This window comes from Triticum aestivum, chromosome 5D (genome assembly GCF_018294505.1).
Source record: "Triticum aestivum cultivar Chinese Spring chromosome 5D, IWGSC CS RefSeq v2.1, whole genome shotgun sequence".
In the NCBI taxonomy this organism is placed as follows: domain Eukaryota; kingdom Viridiplantae; phylum Streptophyta; class Magnoliopsida; order Poales; family Poaceae; genus Triticum; species Triticum aestivum.
In genome coordinates, this window is record NC_057808.1 from 4649857 (window position 1) to 4675384 (window position 25528).

General features: G+C 43.3%; 1 protein-coding gene and 1 pseudogene across 2 annotated transcripts; both read left to right on the forward strand.

The window, feature by feature from the left end:
- Positions 1 to 7844: 7844 nt before the first annotated feature.
- On the forward strand, positions 7845 to 10705 carry LOC123124059 (obtusifoliol 14-alpha demethylase-like). The gene is made up of 3 exons (XM_044544765.1): positions 7845 to 7962; positions 8851 to 9346; positions 9536 to 10705. Exons 1-3 carry the CDS (start codon positions 7862 to 7864, stop codon positions 10532 to 10534), a joined length of 1596 nt encoding a protein of 531 aa, XP_044400700.1. The 5' UTR covers positions 7845 to 7861; the 3' UTR covers positions 10535 to 10705.
- Positions 10706 to 11571: 866 nt separating this feature from the next.
- Positions 11572 to 13945, forward strand: LOC123119043 (obtusifoliol 14-alpha demethylase-like; annotated as a pseudogene). The gene is made up of 3 exons (XR_006458402.1): positions 11572 to 11853; positions 12124 to 12626; positions 12718 to 13945. The product of XR_006458402.1 is annotated as an obtusifoliol 14-alpha demethylase-like (transcript).
- The last annotated feature ends 11583 nt before the right edge of the window (positions 13946 to 25528 follow it).

The window sequence follows — 25528 nt, forward strand, 5'->3', positions numbered from 1 at the left end:
TTTTAAGTATTCATTCATTGCGCTGCTCGATCCATGCAGTCCACTGTGTGGTGAAATGTCAGAACTAGCCTCAATCCCCTTCAGTTCCAAGAGCACGTGAGGTACCGATGATAGCAGCCTTCCCAACGAGCTGCTCCACCATGTGATGTCCTTCTGGCCAATGTTGGAGGCCATGCACACAAGTCTGCTCTCGACGAGGTGGCGCTATCTCTGGGCCTCTACGCCATTCATTTGCATCGATCACCAGAACTTCATGGATGGTGACAAGTTAGAGAAGTTCGGGGATCGCTTGCTCGTTGCTGCTCTTACGTAACAACACTGCTTCCTTGGATGAATCCCAGATCTTTGTCCACGAAGTTGATAGTACCATGTGTTGTGAGTGGATTCTTCATGTCATGATGCACAAAGTTCATCTCCTTCATGTTTCAGGACCTGTATTTCTGGATAGCACAACCATTTTTTGTATACAACACCTCAAAATAGTCAGGCTCCAATCTCTCTTGTCGAGAGATGAGTTCTTTAGGTCGCTGAACTGCGACTGCCCAGTCCTTGAGCATTTAGAGCTAGAGCATTGTTGTTTGGTGGACTTGATGGAGATCTCATCGAGGTCACTCAAGGTTCTACATATCATTAGCTACCTTATCACCAAGGTGTCCTGATTTGTGCTAGCAATCTTACCCATCTCTCTATCTTAGAATCATGATGTCATTTCTATGCTATATTAACCAGGGATATGTTCTTTCTAGTAACAACTTCAGTTAGCCTGAGATATGACACATTTCAGTTTATGGAAAGCACAACACTTGGTCATGGTCTACTTCTGGTTCATGGTCTACTTATGGGTCATGGTCTACTTGATGGCCTCTCACATCCGACGACCTTGGAGTTGCAGGCACCATTACCTGAGGTACAAACTAGTTTTCTTTTTATATCCATACAAGTCTAGATGAATATATTTGCTTCTTTGGTTAGATTTTGTTATATAGTTTCTTCTCAGATGTAAATTCAAAGGATCTTCACTTTTTTCAGCTTACTTGTTTCCCCTCCTATATATGTGCTGGTATTATCTTAACAAGCTAGCTTAAAAGTATCGAATAATCAACTACTAAACTCATTGTCATCATTTTGATTTCATCAAAGTTCACATCTGAGAGAGGTTTGCAGACATGCCCGGTGTTCAGCAACCTGACAAGTATGGTGTTGGGTGATTGGAGCCCAGCTGCTTACTTCTACCTGCTGCGTCGCCTCCTACATCACCCGCCCAAGTTGAACGAGCTAAGTCTTAAACTCGAAATGGTAAGCACTCGGAACCATCTCTAAATACCAATTGACCTGCTGGAACAGTAGGACCTCTTAGGCCCTTGCTGATATAATACCTTAATGTTGACACTCTGCAGGAGAAATGTAGTACATGCAAGGATGCTGAATCTGCTTTGCAGTCGACAAGGAGAGCACCGCTGTCGGGCTCAGGCAACTACCCTTGAATCAAGAGAATCAAAATCCACTGCCGTGAAGAAGATTCAAGGGTCAGCTCGTTGGTGCAGGCGTTGCTACCACTTGCTAGCGGTGTGAAAATCAGCATCGAGCATCGCCGATCTATGCTAATCAAGACCTTGTTTTGTTATGGGAACCTGCCACCTTGTGAGTGTTTTGTTAATTTGTTGGGACATAGTCTTTTGGAGATGCCAACATTAGCGAGAAGTGAGCCTAAGAAGAGAGCCACGCTTATTATCAGAAAGTAGTGGCCAAATGAGTTTCGAGATCATGTCTGGATATTTTGTGCGCACATGTTGCGATCGAATTTGCTATATATGTGTGATGGTTGATTTGAGCTAGTTCATCAACGTAGTCTAGTTGAGTGTCCAATGTAGTTGTGTTCTAGCCAAATATTGGATTGTTTTTCTCATATCTATACTGAGCTCACAATAGTGGATGAAAGTGTTGTTGCCGAAATGTCAGGGCATCAGTTCTCACCTTGTGTGCTAGCCAAATTAACCAAGCAATTGTCTTCTACCATTTTAAATGAATCAATTCAAGGAGTTGATTTAAATATGCAGCGACATTGCAACCTTTCTCGTGATTGCTTGTATTTGTGATATTGGCACAACTCATTTGATTCTAATTAGACTGTGTGAAGGATAATTGTTTTGTACTCTATTAGAGAGTTGTGCGAAGGATTATTGTGATGCTATATGTTTTGGTTGTTTTCTGCATATCATTAGTTTTCTGTTCTAGCCCATCAGAATGCCCGAAATCTCTCATGGAGCTGTGGACCAAGCTTGGCATTCACCACCCCATAGAGAGGTTTCTCGTTCAGCTCAAGACCAATTTTACTAGTGAACTCAAGAGAAATTGTTCTTCATCTCTCGTTTGGAATTGTCCTTTTGCACGAGACTGTTGGCAAAGGATTTTCCCAATAAGTGGAGGGGGATTATTTACTATTGCTCTAAACAGTATGATCATTGGATGTTGGATCATATGGAACCAACGAAATGATAAAACTTTGGCAGTGCGGCTCCTAATGTGCAGGGTTGGATCATAATCTTTTAAAATGGCCTCAGGAGTATAGAATTCGTGGATAAACATCAAAATGGAGCCACAATAAGGAATCATATAGATTTGAAGTTTTGAACCTACGGCAAGGGATATATTGGCTGGCCCAACAGATGTGCGCATGCGACTACACCTCTCATCTATATAAGAAGTTTTGTTCTTTTTCTTGTTCCTTGTTTTGATTGTTCTGTTTGGTTTGTGTGTTTATTTTCATTTTAAAATATTTTAAATACATATATTTTAAATATGACATTAGTTATTTTTTTAAATATCACTGAACATTTAGAAAATGTTCATGTGGTTAAAAAAATTGTTCGTAGCATTCAAAAAGAATTATCAATACATTTAAAAAACTGTTCATGCGTTCTAAAAAGAATGTTCATGAAATTTAAAAAAATGTTTACGCAATGCAAAAAGTGTTTGCATAATTAAAAAAATGTTTCAAAACATTCTAAAAAATTCACGTGCTATCTGAAAAAGTTCATGTGTTTAAATAAACATTCATGAAATTTCAAAATTATATTTATACAATTTAAAAAATAGTGTAGGTTAAAAAAAGTTTCGTTTCATTATAAAAATGTTCAATGCATACTTGAAAATGTTTAACATGTACTTCAAAAATTGTTAAACGTATATATAAAATGATTCAGATGTATAGGAAAAATGTACAATGTGTAAAAGTTAAACATCAAAACATATATTTAAAAAGGTTAATTATGCATTTATAAAATATTAAAGTGGTCTAAAAATGTTTCTAATATATATGATAAATTTACAATGTGTTTGAAAAAAAATGAGTTGAAAAAAATGAAAAAGGAAAAAGAAGAAATCAATTACCAGTGGACACCGAAAAAAAACCAAAGACACACGAAAAAAAGAAAATATTGTTTTAAAAGATAAATATAACCTATTCTAGCATCGAAAAATGAGAAAAATGCAGAGAGAAACAGCGATACATATCTGAGAAAAAGCGCCTATAGCGTCGAATCGGGAACCGACGCTCATGCGAACGGAAGTGGGCTGTGGCCTATTAAACTTCACTCCCTCGCTTCCCTTTCTTGTCAGCTGTATGGTGCTGCTGGTTCAGGATTTTGCGATTTTGAATATGTTCGTGAAATTAGAAAAGTTCATGGATTTATCAAATGTTGGTCGGTTTACAAAAAGTTCATGAATTTGAAAAAGGTAAACAAATTTGAAAAAGGAAGTTCATAAAAATAAAAAATATACACGATTTTTAAAAAAACTTCAACATTTTAAAAAACTCATAATTTTGAAAGAGTTCGTGAATTAAAAAAAAATCACAAAATTTGATGAATTTGAGAAAAGTTCACAAAAAGGGAAAACGTTCCTGAATTTGAAAAAATATCCACAAATTTAAGAAAAACATTCGTAAATTTAAAAATATTTTAGTAAAAAGTTTGTGAGTTTGAAAAAAGTATGCAAATTTGAAAAAGTTAAAAATCAAAACTCGGTGTCATCATTTTGATTTGATCAAAGTTAACACTCGAGAGAGGTTTGCTGGCATGCCTGGTGTTCAACAACCTTTCTCATGCTTGTTTGTATTCTTGATATTGGCACAACTCATTTGAGTCAAACTAGACTATGTGAAGGGTAAGTTTTTGTTCTTTATTAGAGAAATGTGCGAAGGATCATTTGCAGATGCTATTTCTGGTTTCTTTTTTTTGAATATCATTAGTTTTCTTTTCTAGCCCATCGAAATGCTCAAAATCTCTTCTGGACCTGCAGTTTCAGCTCCAACTGGTGAACCTATGTTTCACATTCACCACCCCATGGAGAGGCTTGTCATTCAGCTCAAGACCAACTTTAACATGCCTTTCTTCTGCAAAGCCATAACGGCTGCTGCTTCAAATATCTTGAAACGAAACAATCCAAAGATCTTCGACAATATTCACCCACAATGGCTTCTTGGTTTTCTAGTTTCAAAAGAGATTTATTCCTCTTTTCTTTCAGGTTGTGATGTCGATACCCCATGTCAGGGCATGTTTGGCCATCGCGAAAATGTTCTATAAATCAACTAAATCAACTAGGCTACTAAGTCAACTAGCCTACTAAATCAACTAAATCAAAATGTTCTAAATCAACTAAATCAACTAGCCTACTAAATCAACTAAATCATATCAACTAAATCAAAATGTTGCATATGAACTAGCCTACTAAATCAAAATGTAGCAGGGAGGAGGGGCTGTGGTTGGAGGAGGGAGGAGGGAGAAGGAGGGGCGACTAGAGGAGGGAGGAGAGAGTAGGACGGAGGAGGATGGCAGAGCGAGGAGGGGCCGACCGGCGGCGAGTGGGGACGGAGGAGGAGGGCGGTACCGAGTCCAGCGAGGAGGAGGAGGTGACGGCGGCGCAGAGGGAGGAGGGGTAGGCGACGGCAGCCGGCGGGGGCGATGGCGGCCAACGCGAGGGGTTGAGGGGGTGTCGTGGAATTGTCACGGCAGATGTCCTAGTGTGAGGACTTAGTCATGAGGCTAACGCATCTATGTGGTAGCTTGAGAAGGGTTGATCGGGATGAGAGACGCGAGGCGGATCAACACACAAGACAAGGATTTAGACAGCTTCGGGCCCCGGGAAACATCATCCGGTAATAGCCCTACATGCTGTTTGTGGCTAGGTCTCATTATGATCATGAGAGAGTCGCCGCATAAGTCGGCCCTCCTAGTTGTGTCTAACCTTAGAGATTATTTCTTCTCCCTCTTGGGGTGCCCTGCCCCTCCTTATATAAGTTGAAGGAGCGGGTTACATGACTAGTCCTAGTAGGATTAGGATTACTCTATTACAAGTGGAGTCCTAGTTTTGCTTCCTTTGTAAGGGAATATTCCTTATGCCTTTCCTCGTAAGCCGGCCAATCATAGCATGAGCCGGCCTTTTGGGCCTTGGGCCTTGTCATCCATCTGAAACACCCGCCGGGTCACCAATGAGTCACCAGGCCCGACCGGGTTGTCAGTGAGTCACCATTCTTTGGGCGGTTTACCAATGTAACACCAAATCACAGCCGGGTCATATCTCTGACCGGGTCATACCGCGGGGTATATCCCCAACAGGGGGAGATCGAGTGAGTATGAGTGTGAGTGGATCGAATAGAGGAGAGTGGGGGGTGGGAGATAGAATAGCTTAGCAGTAGCGCGCTATAGGGAAAGGCGCTACTGCTAAACGACCTAGCAGTAGCACCTTTCACACAGAACGCGCTACTGCTATGTGTCAGCATGTAAAAATAGACATCAAAAATACATTGATCATCAATGATCTTTTTGTGTACAATCTAATTCGTCAATATGAGTCCTCACCGGTTTAGGAACCGGGGAAGACTCATATTGCTGCCACAAATTTTACACATAGAGTTCAATGAAGACCAAGTGCTTGTGATAGTTTGAGAAGTAACATATTTAAGGTGGTAGAAACCCTCTTCGCGGAGCAAGGTGGGACTAATTTTTTTAGTAAACTTAGCAGTAGCGGGTATTACGTGAATGCGCTACTGCTATGATCTGTAGCAGTAGCGCTCTTCGTATTAACGTGCTGCTACTTAAACTAGCTTTGCAGCGGGGTCGTGGTAATTATAGCAGTAGCGCGTGTTAGAGGAGGCGCGCTACTGCTACTTTTATTTCAGCAGCGAGTTCTGCTGGAGCGCTTTGTTGAGCAGCAGCACCTTATTTTAAAACATGCTGCTGGTAAGATTCTGTGTATAGGCTTTTCCCTAGTAGTGATTCCATCATCAAAGCTTCAACTGTGCTAATTTTGAGAGAGTCAAGAGGGAGTTCTTACTAATCTCTTCTGGAACTGTCCATTTGCACAAGAGCAGTGGAACAGAATTTTTCCAAATAAGCAGAGGGGATTTCTATCTAGAGTAAATTTTAGTCTTTACCCCCTACATTGATATTTCTGGCACTAATTACCTCATTTAACAACTTTTCATCCGGGTTACCCTATTTAGCAAAAGGTATGTCAATTTTTACCCCTCTTTTCATGGGTATTGTTACCACCAAAGAGCTACTGGAAGGCAACTACCAACTCCACAACTATGTTGTCAGGTACGCAACTACGTGCGCACTCAAACGGTAGTTTGGGAATAGTTTACTCTATTGGTTGCTAGGCAGACAGTAAACGAGGGATTTAACTAAGTACTAACTTAAGAATAAAATAAGTACTAAGGCTGGTCGTAGTGGGGAGTATTATATAGTAGTATCATGCATATGATACTACCTTTATAGTGCATAATATCATAAACTAGTATCTTAGGTGTTCCCGAAAAAAAACTAGTATCTTAGGTGGTCTCATTTGTTGCCATGCATGACATATAGTAGTATACAATTTATTATGATACAGTCTCATAATATGATACTCAACGCTCTCTTTATTCATTTAATTCTATGTCACTTCATCAAAATTGCTTAGTTGGCATGCATGATACTAGCTAAAAGGAGAAATAGACTAAGGAGAATTAATGCAACATTTACTTGAGCAAAGGTGGTGTCTAGGTGATGGGTCTCTAGTACTCGGCGGCGTTTAGTGATGTTAATCTATCGACCACTAATACTAGCTAGGTAACCGCCTCTAGTTATTGCTCTCCTCCTCCACCACCTAATCTCTTCTTCTTCTTCTTCTTCTTCTTCTTCTTCTTCTTCTTAATTTGACTGTTGCCAATCTTCACTCGTTTTGGCTAGTTTTAGCACAGTAACCAAGTTGTGACTACAAATATTTCTCCCAGCAGCTAGAGTCTTGACCTCCTTAACCATGTTCAAAATTTGTGACGGCTCAGCACGGTCTATCAGTCAGCATGTTTATCTAGTGTTGTGTAGTCCAACACTCCAACTACTAGCCGCCCATGTGATCACTGACGCCTGAGGTTTTTCAAAAGAGTAGGCAATGATATATGCTTAAAGATATTATTTGACCCTCGATTCTGTGCAAATATGATGAGCTACATAATACTTAGGCACTTAATACCTTTCAGTGCTATTTTCTCCTAGCCACTGTCATACAATTAAGTTGCAGACTCCAACTTGATTACCTGCCGAATACTAGTAGAACACAGTACGGTATCTATGCTAGCTACTGAAAAGAGTCAAAGCTCAATTTTCAACAGGAAGAAACACGTGCATGCATTAGTCACAGTGGATACTAGCTAAGCTTGGATGCTAGTTAAGCTAGAAGTAATGTTGGACTTCCCAAACTGTTACTACTAGCTAGCTGCTAGATTAGTTGTCCGTGTGGACCGTGCTGGTATATCAGTTAGTCATACATAGGTTGGTAACCTCTGCACTCGCGCTTTCTCTATATATTCTAGCTATCCATGTTAAGTGTCCTTACCTCCTTCCTGTGTTTTCTATGTGCGGCGCTGAGGACGGCTCAAATTTATGATGCTCACAACCCTCTTTGCCGAGACATATTGAGGTATGTATGCATGCTAGCTAGATCTTCTTTCTAAAGTTAGCGCTGTGGATTAATTAATTTTAACTTGCCAGGTCTCATATATGCACGCTAAATTGCTTCACGATCTGTGATTTTTTTCTTCTCTTGGCATATATATCAGTAATATTGTCATGTCAGCTGCATGATATGGTACCGTTGTTTTTCCTTTTACTTTTTTACTCCAAGTCAATATTTGTAAGCCAAGCTAGCTAGATTCGTAGAAACATCCATATGTTATGTTCGGCTAGGCCCTGGGTGCTGTCCATCTTTTCAAAAAAAGTAAGTTATATATGCTTGGTTATTCACTGAGTATATAAAAATGATATTTGTTCTCAAGTAAATTTAAGCATCATGGTTGTATAAGAAGTTCATTCAATTCTAAGTGTATAAAAGGACTCCTAGTCGTATAAGAAGTTTAACGAAAATGATAAGTACCTGACGTCAGGTACTTGCACATGGCAAAATGAACGATTTTCATAGCAATTTGAGTTGATGCGTGGATGGCCATTTTTGTTTACAAGCACGTCAATTTTCCTAGCAAAAAGATAAACAAAGACATATTTGTCATGCTTGCCCACTAAACTTGCCATCCTCAACAAATATAAATTGCCACAAAACGTTCATTTTGCCATGTGCACGTACCCGACGTCAGGTACTTTATGGATTCCAAGTCTAATCAATTTGTTCTCAAGTAAATTTAAGCATCATATATAGTTCTATAAGCATCATGCATGGTGTACAATATATACTCTCACGTCTTAACAGTCCATTTATGTGACGTCCATAAAAGGACTCCTAGTCGATCCAACTCATAGAGATGGGCCTAACAAAATGAAGGGGATGGAGTAACTCATACTAATGTTCTTGCAGGCCAAATAACAACATGGACTTAGCAAGTCTCACCGCAGTGTGGTGGGCTGTGGCTCTTCTTTTCATCACCGTGTTAGTCACCAAGATTTCAAGAGCAAGAGTCACCACCGTTGATCTACATCGTACAACAGGTCAACTTCCTCCCCTGGTGAATGGAGTTGCTCTCCTAAAACTATTACCTACCCTTTTGAACAAGGGTCTACCGGCAATGGTGAATGATCTATATGTCAAATATGGCAGTGTATTCATGGTAAGTTCATTTGGAGTGAAGGTAACACTCTTGATCGGGCCAGAGGTGACGGCTCATTTCTTCCAAGGTCTGGAGTCGGAGATTAGCCACGGTAATCTGTTTGAGTTCACTGTGCCCATGTTTGGTGAAGCAGTGGGTTATGGCAGAGATACCGCCACCCGAACTGAACAAATGCGCTTCCATATCGAAGCACTGAGACCATCAAGGTTGAGGAGCCATGTTTATCCCATGCTTCAAGAAGTGGAGGTGCGTAGCAAACAGGCTGTGCCCTTACTCATCTGTTATTTTTGCCCCAGAAAAGGGCCTCTAGCTCGGTTTATGCATGTAGGCATCTTTTCATTACAAAGTTTAAACCATAAATTACTCATCTGTTCTAGAATACATGTTTACATACAAGTTGCACAAAACTTATGTTGTATTGATGCATTTATGCAGGGTTACTTTGCAAAATGGGGAGAGGAAGGCATTGTTGATCTAAAGCTTGAGTTCGAGAAGTTACTCATGTTGATCTCAAGCAGATGTTTGCTCGGAAAAGAGGTTCGGGAGAACATGTTTGATGAAGTCTACACACTTTTTCACGAGATTGAAGATAATGGTGTGACCTTGATTAGCTTCTTGTTCCCATATCTCCCAACTCCAGCAAATCGGAAGCGAGATAAAGCGCGCATCAGGCTAACACAAATCCTTTCTGATGTCGTCGATTCCCGTAAGAACTCCGGCAGAGTTGAGGATGATACATTGCAGAAATTGATCGACTCTAAGTACAAAGATGGTCGCCCTACAACGGTAGAAGAGGTAGTCGGGCTAATCATTGGCCTGTTGTTTGCTGGAAAACACACCAGCTCTCACACTAGTACTTGGACTGCAGCTTGTTTACTCAGCCATCCAACTTTCTTGAGAGCTGCCATTGAGGAGCAACAACAAATCAGTAGCAAATACAAGGACATGGGGCTAGACTACAATGCATTTATAGAGATGGATACACTACATAGTTGCATCAAGGAGGCGCTAAGGAAGCACCCTCCAACACCAATGCTGGTCCGCAGGGCACATAAGCAATTCATGGTGAAGACGAAAGAGGGCAAAGAATATGACATCCCGCAAGACCACATCGTAGCAACTCCTACTATAGTGACTAATAACATCTCTTATATCTATAAGGACCCTCAGGTATATGATCCATGCCGGTTTGGCCCCGAAAGAAGAGAGGACAAAGTTGGTGGCAAGTTCTCTTACACGTCATTTAGTGGTGGAAGACACATTTGCACCGGGGAGGCCTATGCTTACATGCAACTTAAAGTGATATGGAGCCATTTGCTGAGGAACTTTGAGCTCGAATTGATCTCCCCTTTCCCCAAGACAGACTGGGGCAAGTTCTTGCCAGAGCCACAAGGAAAACTACTCGTAAAATATAAGAGGAATGGCATTTTGTAGTCACTTAATTAGTTGATCTACTGCAACCTATATGTGTATATGTACGCTTACTTCTGTGTAATATCAATGCAATCGTGTTTGGATGCCACATTTAGTGGCGGACTTGGCTTTGAGTGCCAGTAGTTCCGTACCCACAATTATGTTCATCAAGAAATAAATACATAGTCTTGGTTGGTTTCTATGTCATCCGTCCTTTTGTGTCCTTCCACTACTTTTTTCTGTTGCATTTGAAAAGATTCCTGGTTGGCAGACTTTGTGAGGCTTGCACTAAATGGAGTATTCACCCCTAAAAAAACCAAATGGAGTACTCACTATTCACTACTGAAATGGCCTGGATTGGTAGTGCGTCCTGTTGGACACTCGGCAAAGGCCTCATAAACCGACTGCAAAAAAAATGCCCTCGGCTAAGGCTGGACACTCGGCAAAGCCTGTTCTTTGACAAGTGCCATTCAGAAAGCACTCGGCAAAGACCTTGACACGTATGGTGGCCTTCATCTGAAAAGGATATTCCTACCATGCATCTGTGATCTTTTGTCAGTAATAGCATAATCTGTAGCAGTGTGCGCGTTTCAAGTTCTTGTTGAAAACCACGGCCTCTTTCTCCCGATTATTTTTTGAATTTTTCTAGTATTTATTTTGATTTTTTTTCTGAGCGGGAGCAGATGAGCCTGGGCACCGAGTTGGATTTCCGACCAAAGAGGACCTTCCTTACAAAAAGGGCCACTGATTATTTACACACACACAGAGAGAGAGAGAGAGAGAGAGAGAGAGAGAGAGAGAGAGAGAGAATATTTTGCTAGTTAAATTCATAGTCAAAACTACAAACCACAAGCGAGGGAGTAGTATTTTGTCTGGTAGTCATTGCCAGACCCAGACTATTAGGTTGCAAACTCCAACTCGGGCACGAAACCATGGATTACGACTAGCTAGGACTTGACGTTCCATACGTGGGGAGTACAGCAGCACTGGTAAAAGACAGCACGCTATGTACTCAAAAGTCGAAGATATTTCCAACCAAGAAGAACCAACGGTCGGGCTCGGGCATTAGTCACAGTGTGGCTGCTAGCTAGGAGTAGCTGTAATTGATGTTGGACTTCCCAGACTGCACTCACTCACTCTCTCTGTATATATTCTATATATCGATGTTCATATCCTTAGTTGCCTTCCTGCGTGTTACTCCGCACAGATCTCGCACTCACTCACTGCTAGTTAGCTAGCTAGCAGAGATTGCAGCCCTAATTTGATGATAGTGCAGACATACCATTTAACTAGCTACTAGCTAGTACGTGAAAGAGACGAATAAGCTTCTACGTATTGAGGTATGCATGCATGCTGCCACCTCTTCTGTTCATTAGAGTTTGGTGCATGCGCGTTGTTGAGGCAATATAATGAAACCGTGCATAGTCTATTCTACTAGCTAGTATTCCCTACTTCATGCATGCGTGGTTATATAACAAGTTTATTCAGCTGTTGTATATGTAGGTAACTGTACAATATATGCACTGTCAACAGAACAAGAACAGTCCATTTAGAGATGGGCCTAATGAAATGAATGGGAGGGAGAGTAACTCATACTAATGTTCTTGCAGGTCAAATAAACATCATCATGGACTTGACAAGTCTCACTGCCATGTGGTGGGCCATAGCTCTTCTTTTCATTACTGTATTGGCCACCAAGATCACAAGAGCAAGAATCACCAACATTGATCCACAGCGTACAACAGGCCAACTTCCACCCATGGTGAATGGACTTGCTCTCCTAGGATTATTACCTACCCTTCTGAAGAAGGGTCTACCACCTATGGTCAATTATCTATATGTTAACTATGGCAGTGTCTTCACTGTAAGTTGCTTTGGAGTGATCAAGGTAACACTCTTGATCGGGCCAGAGGCGACGACTCATTTCTTCCAAGGTTTGGAGTCAGAGATTAGCCATGGTAATCTGCTTGAGTTCACAGTGCCCATGTTTGGCAAGGCAGTTGGTTATGGTAGAGATACCGCCACCCGAATGGAACAAATGCGCTTCCACAGTGAAGCACTGAGGGCATCCAGGTTAAGGAGCCATGTTTCTCCAATGCTTCAAGAAGTGGAGGTGGGCCTTTTTACTCTTTGTGTGTGTGTGTGTGTGTGTGTGTGTGTGTGATGGATGGGTGGTATATTAATTAACTCATGTATATGCACAGGATTTCTTTGCAAAGTGGGGAGAGGAAGGCGTAGTTGATCTAAAGCTTGAGTTCTAGCAGCTACTTATGTTGATATCAGGCTGATGTTTGCTTGGAAAAGAGGTCCGGGAGAATATGTTTGATGAAGTCTACACACTTTTTCGCGAGATCGAAAAGGGTGTGACCTTGATCAGCTTCTTGTTCCCATATCTCCCAACTCCAGCAAACTGGCAGCGTGATAGGGCGCGTATAAGGCTAACAGAGATCCTCTCTAATGTTGTCGAATCCCGTAAGAGCTCCGGGCGAGTGGAGGAGGACACGCTGCAGAAACTGATTGACTCCAAGTACAAAGATGGTCGCCCTACAACAGTAGAAGAGGTAGTCGGGTTGATCATTGGCTTGCTGTTTGCTGGAAAACACACCAGCTCTCATACTAGTACTTGGACTGGAGCTTGTCTTCTCAGCCATCCAGCCTTCTTAAGAGCTGCCATTGAGGAGCAACATCAAGTCGCCAAGAAATACAAGGACGGACTAGAATACAATGCCTTCTTAGAGATGGATACGCTGCATAATTGCATCAAGGAGGCGCTGCGGAAGAACCCTGCGACACCACTGCTGGTTCGCAGGGTCCATAAGCGCTTCACGGTGCAGACGAAAGAAGGCCAACAATATGACATCCAGCAGGACTACATCGTAGCAACTCCTACTATAGTAAACAACAATATCCCTTACATTTATACGGACCCTCAGGTGTATGATCCAAATCGGTTTGGCCCCGAAAGAAGAGAGGACAAAGTGGGTGGCAAGTTCTCTTACACATCATTTGGTGGTGGAAGGCACGTTTGCACCGGAGAGGCTTATGCTTACATGCAACTCAAAGTGATATGGAGCCATTTGCTGAGGAACTTTGATCTCGAATTGGTCTCTCCCTTCCCTAACACAGACTGGAGCAAGTTCTTGCCAGATCCACAGGGAAAATTACTCGTGAGATATACGAGAAATGGAATTTAATTTGCAGTCGCTTAACTATATGATCTACTTCTACGTGTATTCATGCAATCAATATGTACTGTATGCATATGTCTTTTCATATGTGTAACCTACAAAAAAGCATGTTTGTATTTGTGTGATGCATACTTGTATTGGGAGACAATCATGTTGCGTTGAGTAGCGGACTAGGGGTTGAGTATGGTCAATACCCACAACTATGTCCATAATAAATAAATAAATATATTGTGTTTGTTGCTTTCGATGTCTTTCCTCTTTTTTATCCTTTCACTTCTCCTTTGTTTTGTTCATTCGAAAAAATTCGTGGTAGGCACACTATCTTGCACTGATATTCCTTGCAATCTTGCACTGATATTGACAATGACGGAACGAGAGCGCGGAGTGGAGGGGAGGGGTGGTCACTCGTCAGTGGTGACTCCGATGAATAGTCTATTTTCACTTGGAAACTTATCACCCATGAGCCCATGGGTTCCTCCATGTCCCGTCACTACCCATATATATAGGAGACATACTATAATTTCTTAGTGTCCCGATCATGCACACAATGGCAACCATGTACGTCAACCCAAGGTTAAACTTGAACTGGTTCTTAAATATTAATTATAATACAAAATTTGGGTAGTACATTCATCTTTCTCGTACAACTGAGTAGATTCCTTTCTCAGGTAGCAGCCCAGGTGTGCACTAAAAGCATCTTCCCAACCATCAGAAATAAGACCTGCATGTCTTTCTTTTTGTTTACTTATACAATTGTCTACTCTTAGTCCACAAAAGAGTAGCATGAGTGCATGCCAGTCTAAGCTGAAACTTGAAACGAATCATAGATACACGTAATTTCCTTGCTCGTGACGTGACAAGCAGAGTAGAAATTTTTCCCCAGTTAGCAGTATCATTAAATTTGCATGGTAGAACGGTCATGTTTGTCACGTAGTAACGGATGGGTTTTTGAGCCTTCATGAAATCCTACATGATCTCAACTCTAACGGATGTAATGCGGTGGTGCTTAAGTTGGACTTTGAAAAAGCCTACGACTCGGTTAACTGGTCCTTCCTATGCGATGTCTTGATAGCCAAGGGTTTTGATAGTGGGTACGTTCACCGGATCATGCAGCTTGTGAGTGGTGGCTACACTGCTGTCTCGGTGAATGGCCCCTACTTAAAAAATGGCAAGGGCCTAAGGCAGGGTGACCCTATATCTCCCCTTCTCTTCAATTTCGTGGCCGACGCTTTCTCTTGCATTCTTAACAGGGTTGCTTCCTTGGGCCATATCCTCCCAGTGTGGTCTAACCTTCTGCCGGCTGGTATATCCCACCTTCAATACACTGATTATACTATAATCATGGTCCAAAACGACGATCGGTGCCTGGCTAACCTTCTTTCTTCTCCGCTTCCAAGAGATGTCTGGCCTCCGTATTAATTTTTTGAAAAGCGAGGTGCTTGTTCTCGGGGCTTCCCCTGGTGAGCCTCGACGGGTGGTCGATCTTCTCAACTGCTCCCTTGGTGTCTTCCCATTTAAATACCTTGGTCTACCAATCCCCCCCCCCCCCTAAAAAACTTCTGTCCAAGGAGTTCTTATTCTTGGTGTCTAAGGTGGGTAATAGGGTGCTACCTTGGAGGGGCAGGTATAATTCTACGGCTGGCAAGGTTTCTCTGATCAACGCCTACATGTCTTCCATCCCCATGTTCCTAATGGGCTTCTATCGTCTCCCGGAGGGGATACATGCTGGTTTCAATAAGCACATGAGTGGCTTCTATTGGAACACCGCGGATAACAAAAAGAAGTACAGACTTGTTAACTGGAAGCTTATGTGTAAACCTAAGGATTTGGGGGGCTTGGGGATCCTCAACACCTCCATTATGAACAAATGCTTTATTCTCAAATGGTGGTGGCGAATCCTTCATACTGATTCTGATGTTCTCTGGGTGCGCATTTTGAAAGCCAAGTACTTCCCCTCTTCCCATCCGCTTGTGGCTAATCCTGGCTTTGGTTCTGGGTGTTTGGTATCTCAATTTTGGCGCCAGCTCCTGCTGGTACGTGACGAGTTCAAATAGTTGGTGAAGTTCTCTGTTGGTAATGGTTATGTTGTCCGTTTTTGGTTGCATTGGTGGGTTGGAGACGTTCGTCTTGCTTTGTCTCTTCATGTGCCTTTTTTCGATAAAGGGTGCTTTATTGACTCATAATATAGCATCGAGGGATACAATTACAATGAGCCACACCCGGCCTCTGCATAATTTGGATGCACACAGCCAACACACACCAAAGGATCACACCGGCAAAAAGCAAGTCATACAAGACCGAAGCTATGCCTAAGTGAAAGGTAAAAGAAAGAAAGAAAAAAAAGTCATGAAGCGATACAAACAGCGATTGACGATGTGCAACGATAACCATCGGCACCAACTATGTCATGAGAACACAACGACCACGAAAACGGTTGTTCAAAAGCGACGCCTCCAAGAAGGAAACGACACATAAGTGACGCCGTCGCCAGATCCAACACCTGAAAGTCGGATCATAGTTTTTCACCCTGAAGATCAAGTCAGAGCAAATTCCGAGCAATGCCTTCGTCAGGGTAACGACGCCAAAAAACGCCGCCATTGCCAGGCATAACCGATAAGAGGCTAGACCTATAGGGTTTTCACCCTGGAGCTCAAGACCAGGTACTCGAGATGCACCAACCAATCGAATTCGTCCTGTGTTATCTCCTCCACTTGCCACGAGCCTAGTTGTTGCAAACACGCACTGACCTAACAGCGGGTGAGCATGCCCACATAAGCAAGCAACTGAACCGCTACAAGAGCTGCTCACCACGACACGATAGACATTGACGATAGAGGCCATGTAGTATCTTTCGAGGAGCAACTGATGGCTAATCTGAATTAGACAACACCACCATGGGTCGCCACAAACTCCATCGTCCTTGCCCACGAAGGCCCAGATCCAAGGCACGACGCCTCCTTGACGGCGGCGCGGGCGACGGTTGCGGCAACCGCTACTTGTTCAGCGGCACATCCCATCCGGCCCCTAAGCAGGAGAGGGGCCCACCAGCCGCGTCGGGCCACGGCGAGCCGACTCTCAAGGATGGGATGCAGGGCAGCAGCGCCTCCCTTTCCTCTGCCGCACGGAGCGCCCACTGCATGAGTGACGGCGCCGCCAGGGAGAGGGGAAGACACACAGGCGTTCCAGCGAGGCCGCCATTACTGCATATCCATGTCGCCATTGCAACCAGCACCTCCATTGCGTCAAGTTACTGGTCGCACAAGGTCTCACGCTGTCCGAAACGCATCACGGACGGAGCCACGCCACCGTCGCAGGTTGCAAGGGACAGCCAGCCGGAGCTGGCCAGCGGCGGCGACGAGGGACGGGCGCACAGAGGATGCCCCGAGAAAAGTGGATCGACTCGCTAGTAGAGTAGACTAGAAAATTATGCCTGATGACCCACAAGTATAGGGGATCTATCGTAGTCCTTTCGATAAGTAAGAGTGTCAAACCCAACGAGGAGCATAAGGAAATGATAAGCAATTTTCAGTAAGGTATTCTCTGCAAACACTGAAATTATCGGTAGCAGATAGTTTTGTGATAAGGTAATTTGTAACGAGTAACAAGTAACAAGTGTAAATAAAGTGCAACAAGGTGGCCCAATCCTTTTTGTAGCAAAGGACAAGCCTGGACAATTTCTTATATGAAGGAAAACGCTCACGAGGACACATGGGAATTATCGTCAAGCTAGTTTTCATCATGCTCATATGATCCCGCGTTCGGTACTTTGATAATTTGATATGTGGGTGGACCGATGCTTGGGTGCTGTCCTTACTGTTGGAAATATGCCCTAGAGGCAATAATAAATAGGTTATTATTATATTTCCTTGTTCATGATAATCGTTTATTATCCATGCTGGAATTGTATTGATAGGAAACTCAGATACATGTGTGGATACATAGACAACACCATGTCCCTAGTAAGCCTCTAGTTGACTAGCTCGTTGATCAATAGATGGTTACGGTTTCCTGACCATGGACATTGGATGTCGTTGATAACGGGATCACATCATTAGGAGAATGATGTGATGGACAAGACCCAATCCTAAGCCTAGCACAAGATCGTATAGTTCGTTTGCTCAGAGCTTTTCTAATGTCAAGTATCAGTTCCTTAGACCATGAGATTGTGCAACTCCCGGATACCGTAGGAATGCTTTCGGTGTACCAAACGTCACAACGTAACTGGGTGGCTATAAAGGTGCACTACAGGTATCTCTGAAAGTGTCTGTTGGGTTGGCACGAATCGAGACTGGGATTTGTCACTCCGTGTAAACGGAGAGGTATCTCTGGGCCCACTCGGTAAGACATCATCATAATGTGCACAATGTGACCAAGGAGTTGATCACGGGATGATGTGTTACGGAACAAGTAAAGAGACTTGCCGGTAATGAGATTGAACAAGGTATCAGGATACCGACGATCGAATCTCGGGCAAGTAACATACCGATTGACAAAGGGAATTGTATACGGGATTGATTGAATCCTCGACATCGTGGTTCATCCGATGAGATCATCGTGGAACATGTGGGAGCCAACATGGGTATCCAGATCCCGCTGTTGGTTATTGACCGGAGAGTCGTCTCGGTCATGTCTGCATGTCTCCCGAACCCGTAGGGTCTACACACTTAAGGTTCGGTGACGCTAGGGTTATAGAGATATTAGTATGCGGTAACCCAAAAGTTGTTCGGAGTCCCGGACATCACGAGGAGTTCCGGAATGGTCCGGAGGTAAAGATTTATATATGGGAAGTCTTATTTTGGTCGCCGGAAAAGTTCCGCACTTTATCGATATTGTACCGGGAGTGCCGAAAGGGGTCCGGGGGTCCACCAAGGGGTCGACCAGCCCCGGGGGGGCCACATGGGCTGTGGGGGGTGCGCCTTGGCCTATATGGGCCAAGGGAACCAGCCCCAAGAGGCCCATGCGCCAAGAGATAAGATAAAGGGAGAGTCCTAAAGGGGACTCCTCCCTGGCCGCACCCTTACTTGGAGGAAGGGCCAAGGCTGCGCCCCCCTCTCCCTTGGCCCTATATATAGTGGGGGGGAGGGAGGGCAGCAATATCCTAGCCCCTGGCGCCTCCCTCTCCCTCCCGTGACACCTCTCCCTCCCGTTAGTGCTTGGCGAAGCCCTACCGGGATCCCCGCTACTTCCACCATCACGCCGTCGTGCTGCTGGATCTCCATCAACCTCTCCTCCCCCCTTGTTGGATCAAGAAGGAGGAGACGTCGCTGCTCCGTACGTGTGTTGAACGCGGAGGTGCCGTCCGTTCGGCGCTAGGATCATCGGTGATTTGGATCACGACGAGTACGACTCCATCAACCCCGTTCTCTTGAACGCTTCCACTCGCGATCTACAAGGGTATGTAGATGCACTCCCCTTCCCCTCGTTGCTATATTACTCCATAGATTGATCTTGGTGATGCGTAGAAAATTTTGAATTTCTGCTACGTTCCCCAACAGTGGCATCATGAGCTAGGTCTATGCGTAGTTTCTATGCACGAGTAGAACACAAAGAAGTTGTGGGCATAGATGTTGCCAATTCTTCTTGCCGCTACTAGTCTTATCTTGTTTTGGCGGCATTGTGGGATGAAGCGGCCCGGACCGACCTTACACGTACGCTTACGTGAGACAGGTTCCACCAACTGACATGCACTAGTTGCATAAGGTGGCTAGCGGGTGTCTGTCTCTCCCACTTTAGTCGGAACAGATTCGATGAAAAGGGTCCTTATGAAGGGTAAATAGAAATTGGCATATCACGTTGTGGTTTTACGTAGGTAAGAAACGTTCTTGCTAGAAACCTATACAAGCCACGTAAAACTTGCAACAACAATTAGAGGACGTCTAACTTGTTTTTGCAGCATGTGCTATGTGATGTGATATGGCCAGAAGATGTGATGAATGATATATGTGATGTATGAGATTGATCATATTCTTGTAATAGGAATCACGACTTGCATGTCGATGAGTATGACAACCGGCAGGAGCCATAGGAGTTGTCTTTATTTTTTGTATGACCTGCGTGTCATTGAATAACGCCATGTAAATTACTTTACTTTATTGCTAAGCGCGTTAGCCATAGAAGTAGAAGTAATCGTTGGCATGACAACTTCATGAAGACACAATGATGGAGATCATGATGATGGAGATCATGGTGTCATGCCGGTGACAAAGATGATCATGGTGCCCCGAAGATGGAGATCAAAGGAGCAAAATGATATTGGCCATATCATGTCACTATTTGATTGCATGTGATGTTTATCATGTTATGCATCTTATTTGCTTAGAACGACGGTAGTAAGTAAGATGATCCCTCACTAAAATTTCAAGAGACGTGTTTCCCCTAACTGTGCACCGTTGCGAAGGTTTGTTGTTTCGAAGCACCACATGATGATCGGGTGTGATAGATTCTAACGTTCGAATACAACGGGTGTTGACGAGCCTAGCATGTACAGACATGGCCTCGGAACACATGCAAAACACTTAGGTTGACTTGACGAGCCTAGCATGTACAGACATGGCCTCGGAACACAAGAGATTGAAAGATCGAACATGAGTCGTATAGTAGATACGATCAACATGGAGATGTTCACCGATGATGACTAGTCCGTCTCACGTGATGATCGGACACGGCCTAGTTTGACTCGGATCATGTATCACTTAGATGACTAGAGGGATGTCTATCTGAGTGGGAGTTCAATAATCAGATGAACTTCATTATCATGAACATAGTCAAAAGGTCTTTGCAAATTATGTCATACGCTTTAGTTCTACTGTTTAAGATATGTTCCTAGAGAAAAATTTAGTTGAAAGTTGGTAGTAGCAATTATGCGGACTGGGTCCGTAAACTGAGGATTGTCCTCATTGCTGCACAGAAGGCTTATGTCCTTAATGCACCGCTCGGTGTGCTGAACCTCAGCGTCGTCTGTAGATGTTGCGAAACATCTGACATACACGTTTTGATGACTACGTGATAGTTCAGTGCGTAATGCTAACGGTTTAAAATTGTGGCACCAAAGACGTTCTTGAAACGTCGCAGAACATGTGAGATGTTCCGAAGACTGAAATTGGGATTTCGGACTAGTTCCCACGTCAAGAGGTATGAGACCTCTGACAAGTTTCTTAAGCCTGCAAACTAAGGGAGAAAAGCTCAATCGTTGAGCATGTGCTCAGATTGTCTGAGTACCACAATCGCTTGAATCGAGTGGGAGTTAATCTCCCAGATGAGATAGTGATGGTTCTCCATAGTCACTGCCACCAAGCTAGTAGAGCTTCGTGATGAACTACAACATATCAGGGATAGTTATGATGATCCTTGAGCTATTCGCGATGTTTGACACCGCGAGAGTAGAAATCAAGAAGGAGCATCAATTGTTGATGGTTAGTAAAACCACTAGTTTAAGAAGGGCAAGGGCAAAAGGGATACTTCATGAAACAACAAGTCGTTTGCTGCTCTAGTGAAGAATCCCAAGGTTGAACCCAAACCCGAGACTAAGTGCTTCTGTAATGAGGGGAACGGTCACTGAAGCAGGACTACCCTAGATACTTGGTAGATGAGAAGGCAGGCAAGGTCGACAGAAGTATATTGGATATACATTATATGAATGTGTACTTTACTAGTACTCCTAGCAGCACCAGGGTATTAGATACCGGTTCGGTTGCTAAGTGTTAGTAACTCGAAATAAAAGCTGCGGAATAAATGGAGACTGGCTAAAGGTGAGATGACGATGTGTGTTGGAAGTGTTTCCAAGGTTGATGTGATCAAGCATCGCATGCTCCCTCTACTATCGAGATTTGGTGTTTGCGTTGAGCATGATTGGATTATGTTTATCGCAATACGGTTATTCATTTAAGGAGAATAATGGTTACTCTGTTTATTTGAATAATACCTTCAATGGTCTTGCACCTAAAATGAATCTCGATCGTAGTGATACACATGTTCATGCCAAAAGATATAAAATAGTAATGATAGTTCCACATACTTGTGGCACTGCCATTTGAGTCATATTGGTATAGAACGCATGAAGAAACTCCATGTAGATGGATCTTTGGACTCAGTCGTTTTTGAAAAGATTGAGACATGCGAACCATGTCTATTGGTATATATGCATGAAGAAACTCCATGCAGATGGATCGTTTGGACTCACTTGATTTTGAATCACTTGAGACATGCAGATCATACCACATGGGCAAGATGACTGAAAGTCCTCGTTTTCAATAAGATGGAACAAGAGAGCAACTTATTGGAAGTAATACATTTTGATGTATGCAGTCCAATGAGTGCTGAGGCATGCAGTGGATATCGTTATGTTCTTACTTCACAGATGATTTGAGTAGATGCTGAGTGTATTTACTTGATGAAACACAAGTCTGAATTATTGAAAGGTTCAAGTAATTTCAGAGTGAAGTTGAAGATCGTTGTGACAAGAGGATAAAATGTCTGTGATATGATCATAGAGATGAGTATCTGAGTTACGAGTTTGGCACACAATTAAGACATTGTGGAAAGTGTTTCACAATTAATACCGCCTGGAACACCATAGTGTGATGGTGTGTCCGGACATCATAACTGCACCCTATTGGATATGGTGCATACCATGATGTCTCTTATCGAATTACCACTATCGTTTATGGGTTAGGCATTAGAGACAACTGCATTCACTTTAAAAGGGGGCACCACGCAATTCCGTTGAGACGACACCGTTTAGAGAAACCTAAGTTGTCGTTTCTTAAAAGTTTGGGGCTGCGATGCTTATGTGAAAAAGTTTCAGGCTGATAAGCTCGAACCCAAAGCGGATAAATGCATCTTCATAGAAAACCCAAAACAGTTGGGTATACCTCCTATTTCAGATCTGGAAGCAAAAGTAATTGCTTCTAGAAACGGGTCCTTTCTCGAGGAAAAGTTTCTCTCGAAAGAATTGAGTGGGAGGATGGTGGAGACTTGATAAGGTTATTGAACCGTCACTTCAACTAGTGTGTAGCAGGGCACATGAAGTTGTTCCTGTGGCACCTATACCAATTGAAGTGGAAGCTTATGATAGTAATCATGAAACTTCGGATCAAGTCACCAGCAAACCTCGTAGGACGACGAGGATGCGTGCTACTTCAGAATGGTACGTGATCCTGTCTTGGAAGTCATGTTGTTGGACAACGATGAACCTATGAGCTATGGAGAAGCGATGGTGGGCCCATGTTCCGACAAATGGTTAGAAGCCATGAAATCCGAGATAAATGGATCTTTGAGAAGAAGACGGACGTGGACGGTAATGTTACCGTCTATGAAGCTCGACTTGTGGCGAAGAGTATTTCCACAAGTTCAAGGAGTTGACTACGATGAGATTTTCTCATCCGTAGCGATGCTTAAGTCCGTCGGAATCATGTTAGCATTAGTTGCATTTATGAAATCTGGCAGATGGATGTCAAAACAAGTTTCCTTACCAGTTTTCGTAAGGAAAGGTTGTATGTGATACAATCAGAAAGGTTTTGTCTATCCTAAGGATGCTAAAAGGTATGCTAGCTCCAGCGATCCTTCCATGGATTAGAGCAAGCATCTCGGAGTTAGAATATACGCTTTGATGGAGTGATCAAAGTTTTTGGGTTTATACAAAGTTTGTTAGAAACTTGTATTTACAATAAAGTGAGTGGGAGCGCTACAACATTTCTGATAAGTATATGTGAATGACATATTGTTGATCTGAAATGATGTAAAATTTCTGGAAAGCATAAAGGGTTGTTTGAAAGGAGTTTTTCAAAGGAAGACCAGGATAAAGCTGCTTACATATTGGGCATCAAGATCTATAGAGATAGATCAAGACGCCCGATGATACTTTCAAAGAACGCACACCTTGACATGATTTTGAAAGAGTTCAAAATAGATCAGCAAAGAAGGAGTTCTTGGCTGTGTTACAAGGTGTGAGTATTGAGTAAGACTCAAGACCTGACCACAGCAGAAGAGAGAGAAAGGACGAAGGTCGTCCCCTATGCTTTAGATGTAGGCTCTATAGTATGCTATGCTGTGTACCGCACATGAAGTGTGCCTTGCCATGAGTTGGTCAAGGGGTACAATAGTGATCCGGGAATGGATCACATGACAGCGGTCGAACTTATCCTTAGTATCTAGTGAACTAAGGATTTTCTCGATTATGGAGGTGAAAGGGAGTTCGTCGTAAAGGGTTACGTCGATGCGAACTTTGACACTAATCCGGATGACTCTGAGTAGTAAACCGGATTCGTATAGTAGAGCAATTATTTGAAATGGCTCCAAATAGCGCGTGGTAGCATCCACAAGATGACATAGATATTCGTAAAGCACACACGGATCTGAAAGGTTCAGACCCATTGACTAATAACCTCTCTCACAAGCATAACATGATCAAACCAGAACTCATTGAGTGTTAATCACATAGTGATGTGAACTAGATTGTTGACTCTAGTAAACTCTTTGGATGTTGGTCACATGGTGATGTGACCTATGAGTGTTAATCACATGGTGATGTGGACTAGATTATTGACTCTAGTGCAAGTGGGAGACTGTTGGAAATATGCCCTAGAGGCAATAATAAATAGGTTATTATTATATTTCCTTGTTCATGATAATCGTTTATTATCCATGCTGGAATTGTATTGATAGGAAACTCAGATACATGTGTGGATACATAGACAACACCATGTCCCTAGTAAGCCTCTAGTTGACTAGCTCGTTGATCAATAGATGGTTACGGTTTCCTGACCATGGACATTGGATGTCGTTGATAACGGGATCACATCATTAGGAGAATGATGTTATGGACAAGACCCAATCCTAAGCCTAGCACAAGATTGTATAGTTCGTTTGCTCAGAGCTTTTCTAATGTCAAGTATCAGTTCCTTAGACCATGAGATTTTGCAACTCCCGGATACCATAGGAATGCTTTGGGTGTACCAAACGTCACAACGTAACTGGGTGGCTATAAAGGTGCACTACAGGTATCTCCAAAAGTGTCTGTTGGGTTGGCACGAATCGAGACTGGGATTTGTCACTCCGTGTAAACGGAGAGGTATCTCTGGGCCCACTCGGTAAGACATCATCATAGTGTGCACAATGTGACCAAGGAGTTGATCACGGGATGATGTGTTACGGAACGAGTAAAGAGACTTGCCGGTAACGAGATTGAACAAGGTATCGGGATACCGACGATCGAATCTCGGGCAAGTAACATACCAATTGACAAAGGGAATTGTATACGGGATTGATTGAATCCTCGACATCGTGGTTCATCCGATGAGATCATCGTGGAACATGTGGGAGCCAACATGGGTATCCAGATCCCGCTGTTGGTTATTGACCGGAGAGTCGTCTCGGTCATGTCTGCATGTCTCCCGAACCCGTAGGGTCTACACACTTAAGGTTCGGTGACGCTAGGATTATAGAGATATTAGTATGCGGTAACCCGAAAGTTGTTCGGAGTCCCGGATGAGATCCCGGACGTCACGAGGAGTTCCGGAATGGTCCGGAGGTAAAGATTTATATATGGAAAGTCTTATTTTGGTCGCCGGAAAAGTTTCGCACTTTATCGGTATTGTATCGGGAGTGCCGAAAGGGGTCCGGGGGTCCACCAAGGGGTCGACCAGCCCCGGGGGGCCACATGGGCTGTGGGGGGGTGCGCCTTGGCCTATATGGGCCAAGGGAACCAGCCCCAAGAGGCCCATGCGCCAAGAGATAAGATAAAGGGAGAGTCCTAAAGGGGGAAGGCACCTCCGAGGTGCCTTGGGGAGGATGGACTCCTCCCTGGCCGCACCCTTCCTTGGAGGAAGGG

Coding starts and splice junctions, on each gene's coding strand:
- LOC123124059 (XM_044544765.1), top strand. CDS start 7,862: ATGTTAAGTGTCCTTACCTCCTTCCTGTGTTTTCTATGTGCGGCGCTG. Junction 7,963..8,850: donor CTTTGCCGAGACATATTGAG/GTATGTATGCAT, acceptor ATGTTCTTGCAG/GCCAAATAACAACATGGACT. Junction 9,347..9,535: donor CCATGCTTCAAGAAGTGGAG/GTGCGTAGCAAA, acceptor GCATTTATGCAG/GGTTACTTTGCAAAATGGGG.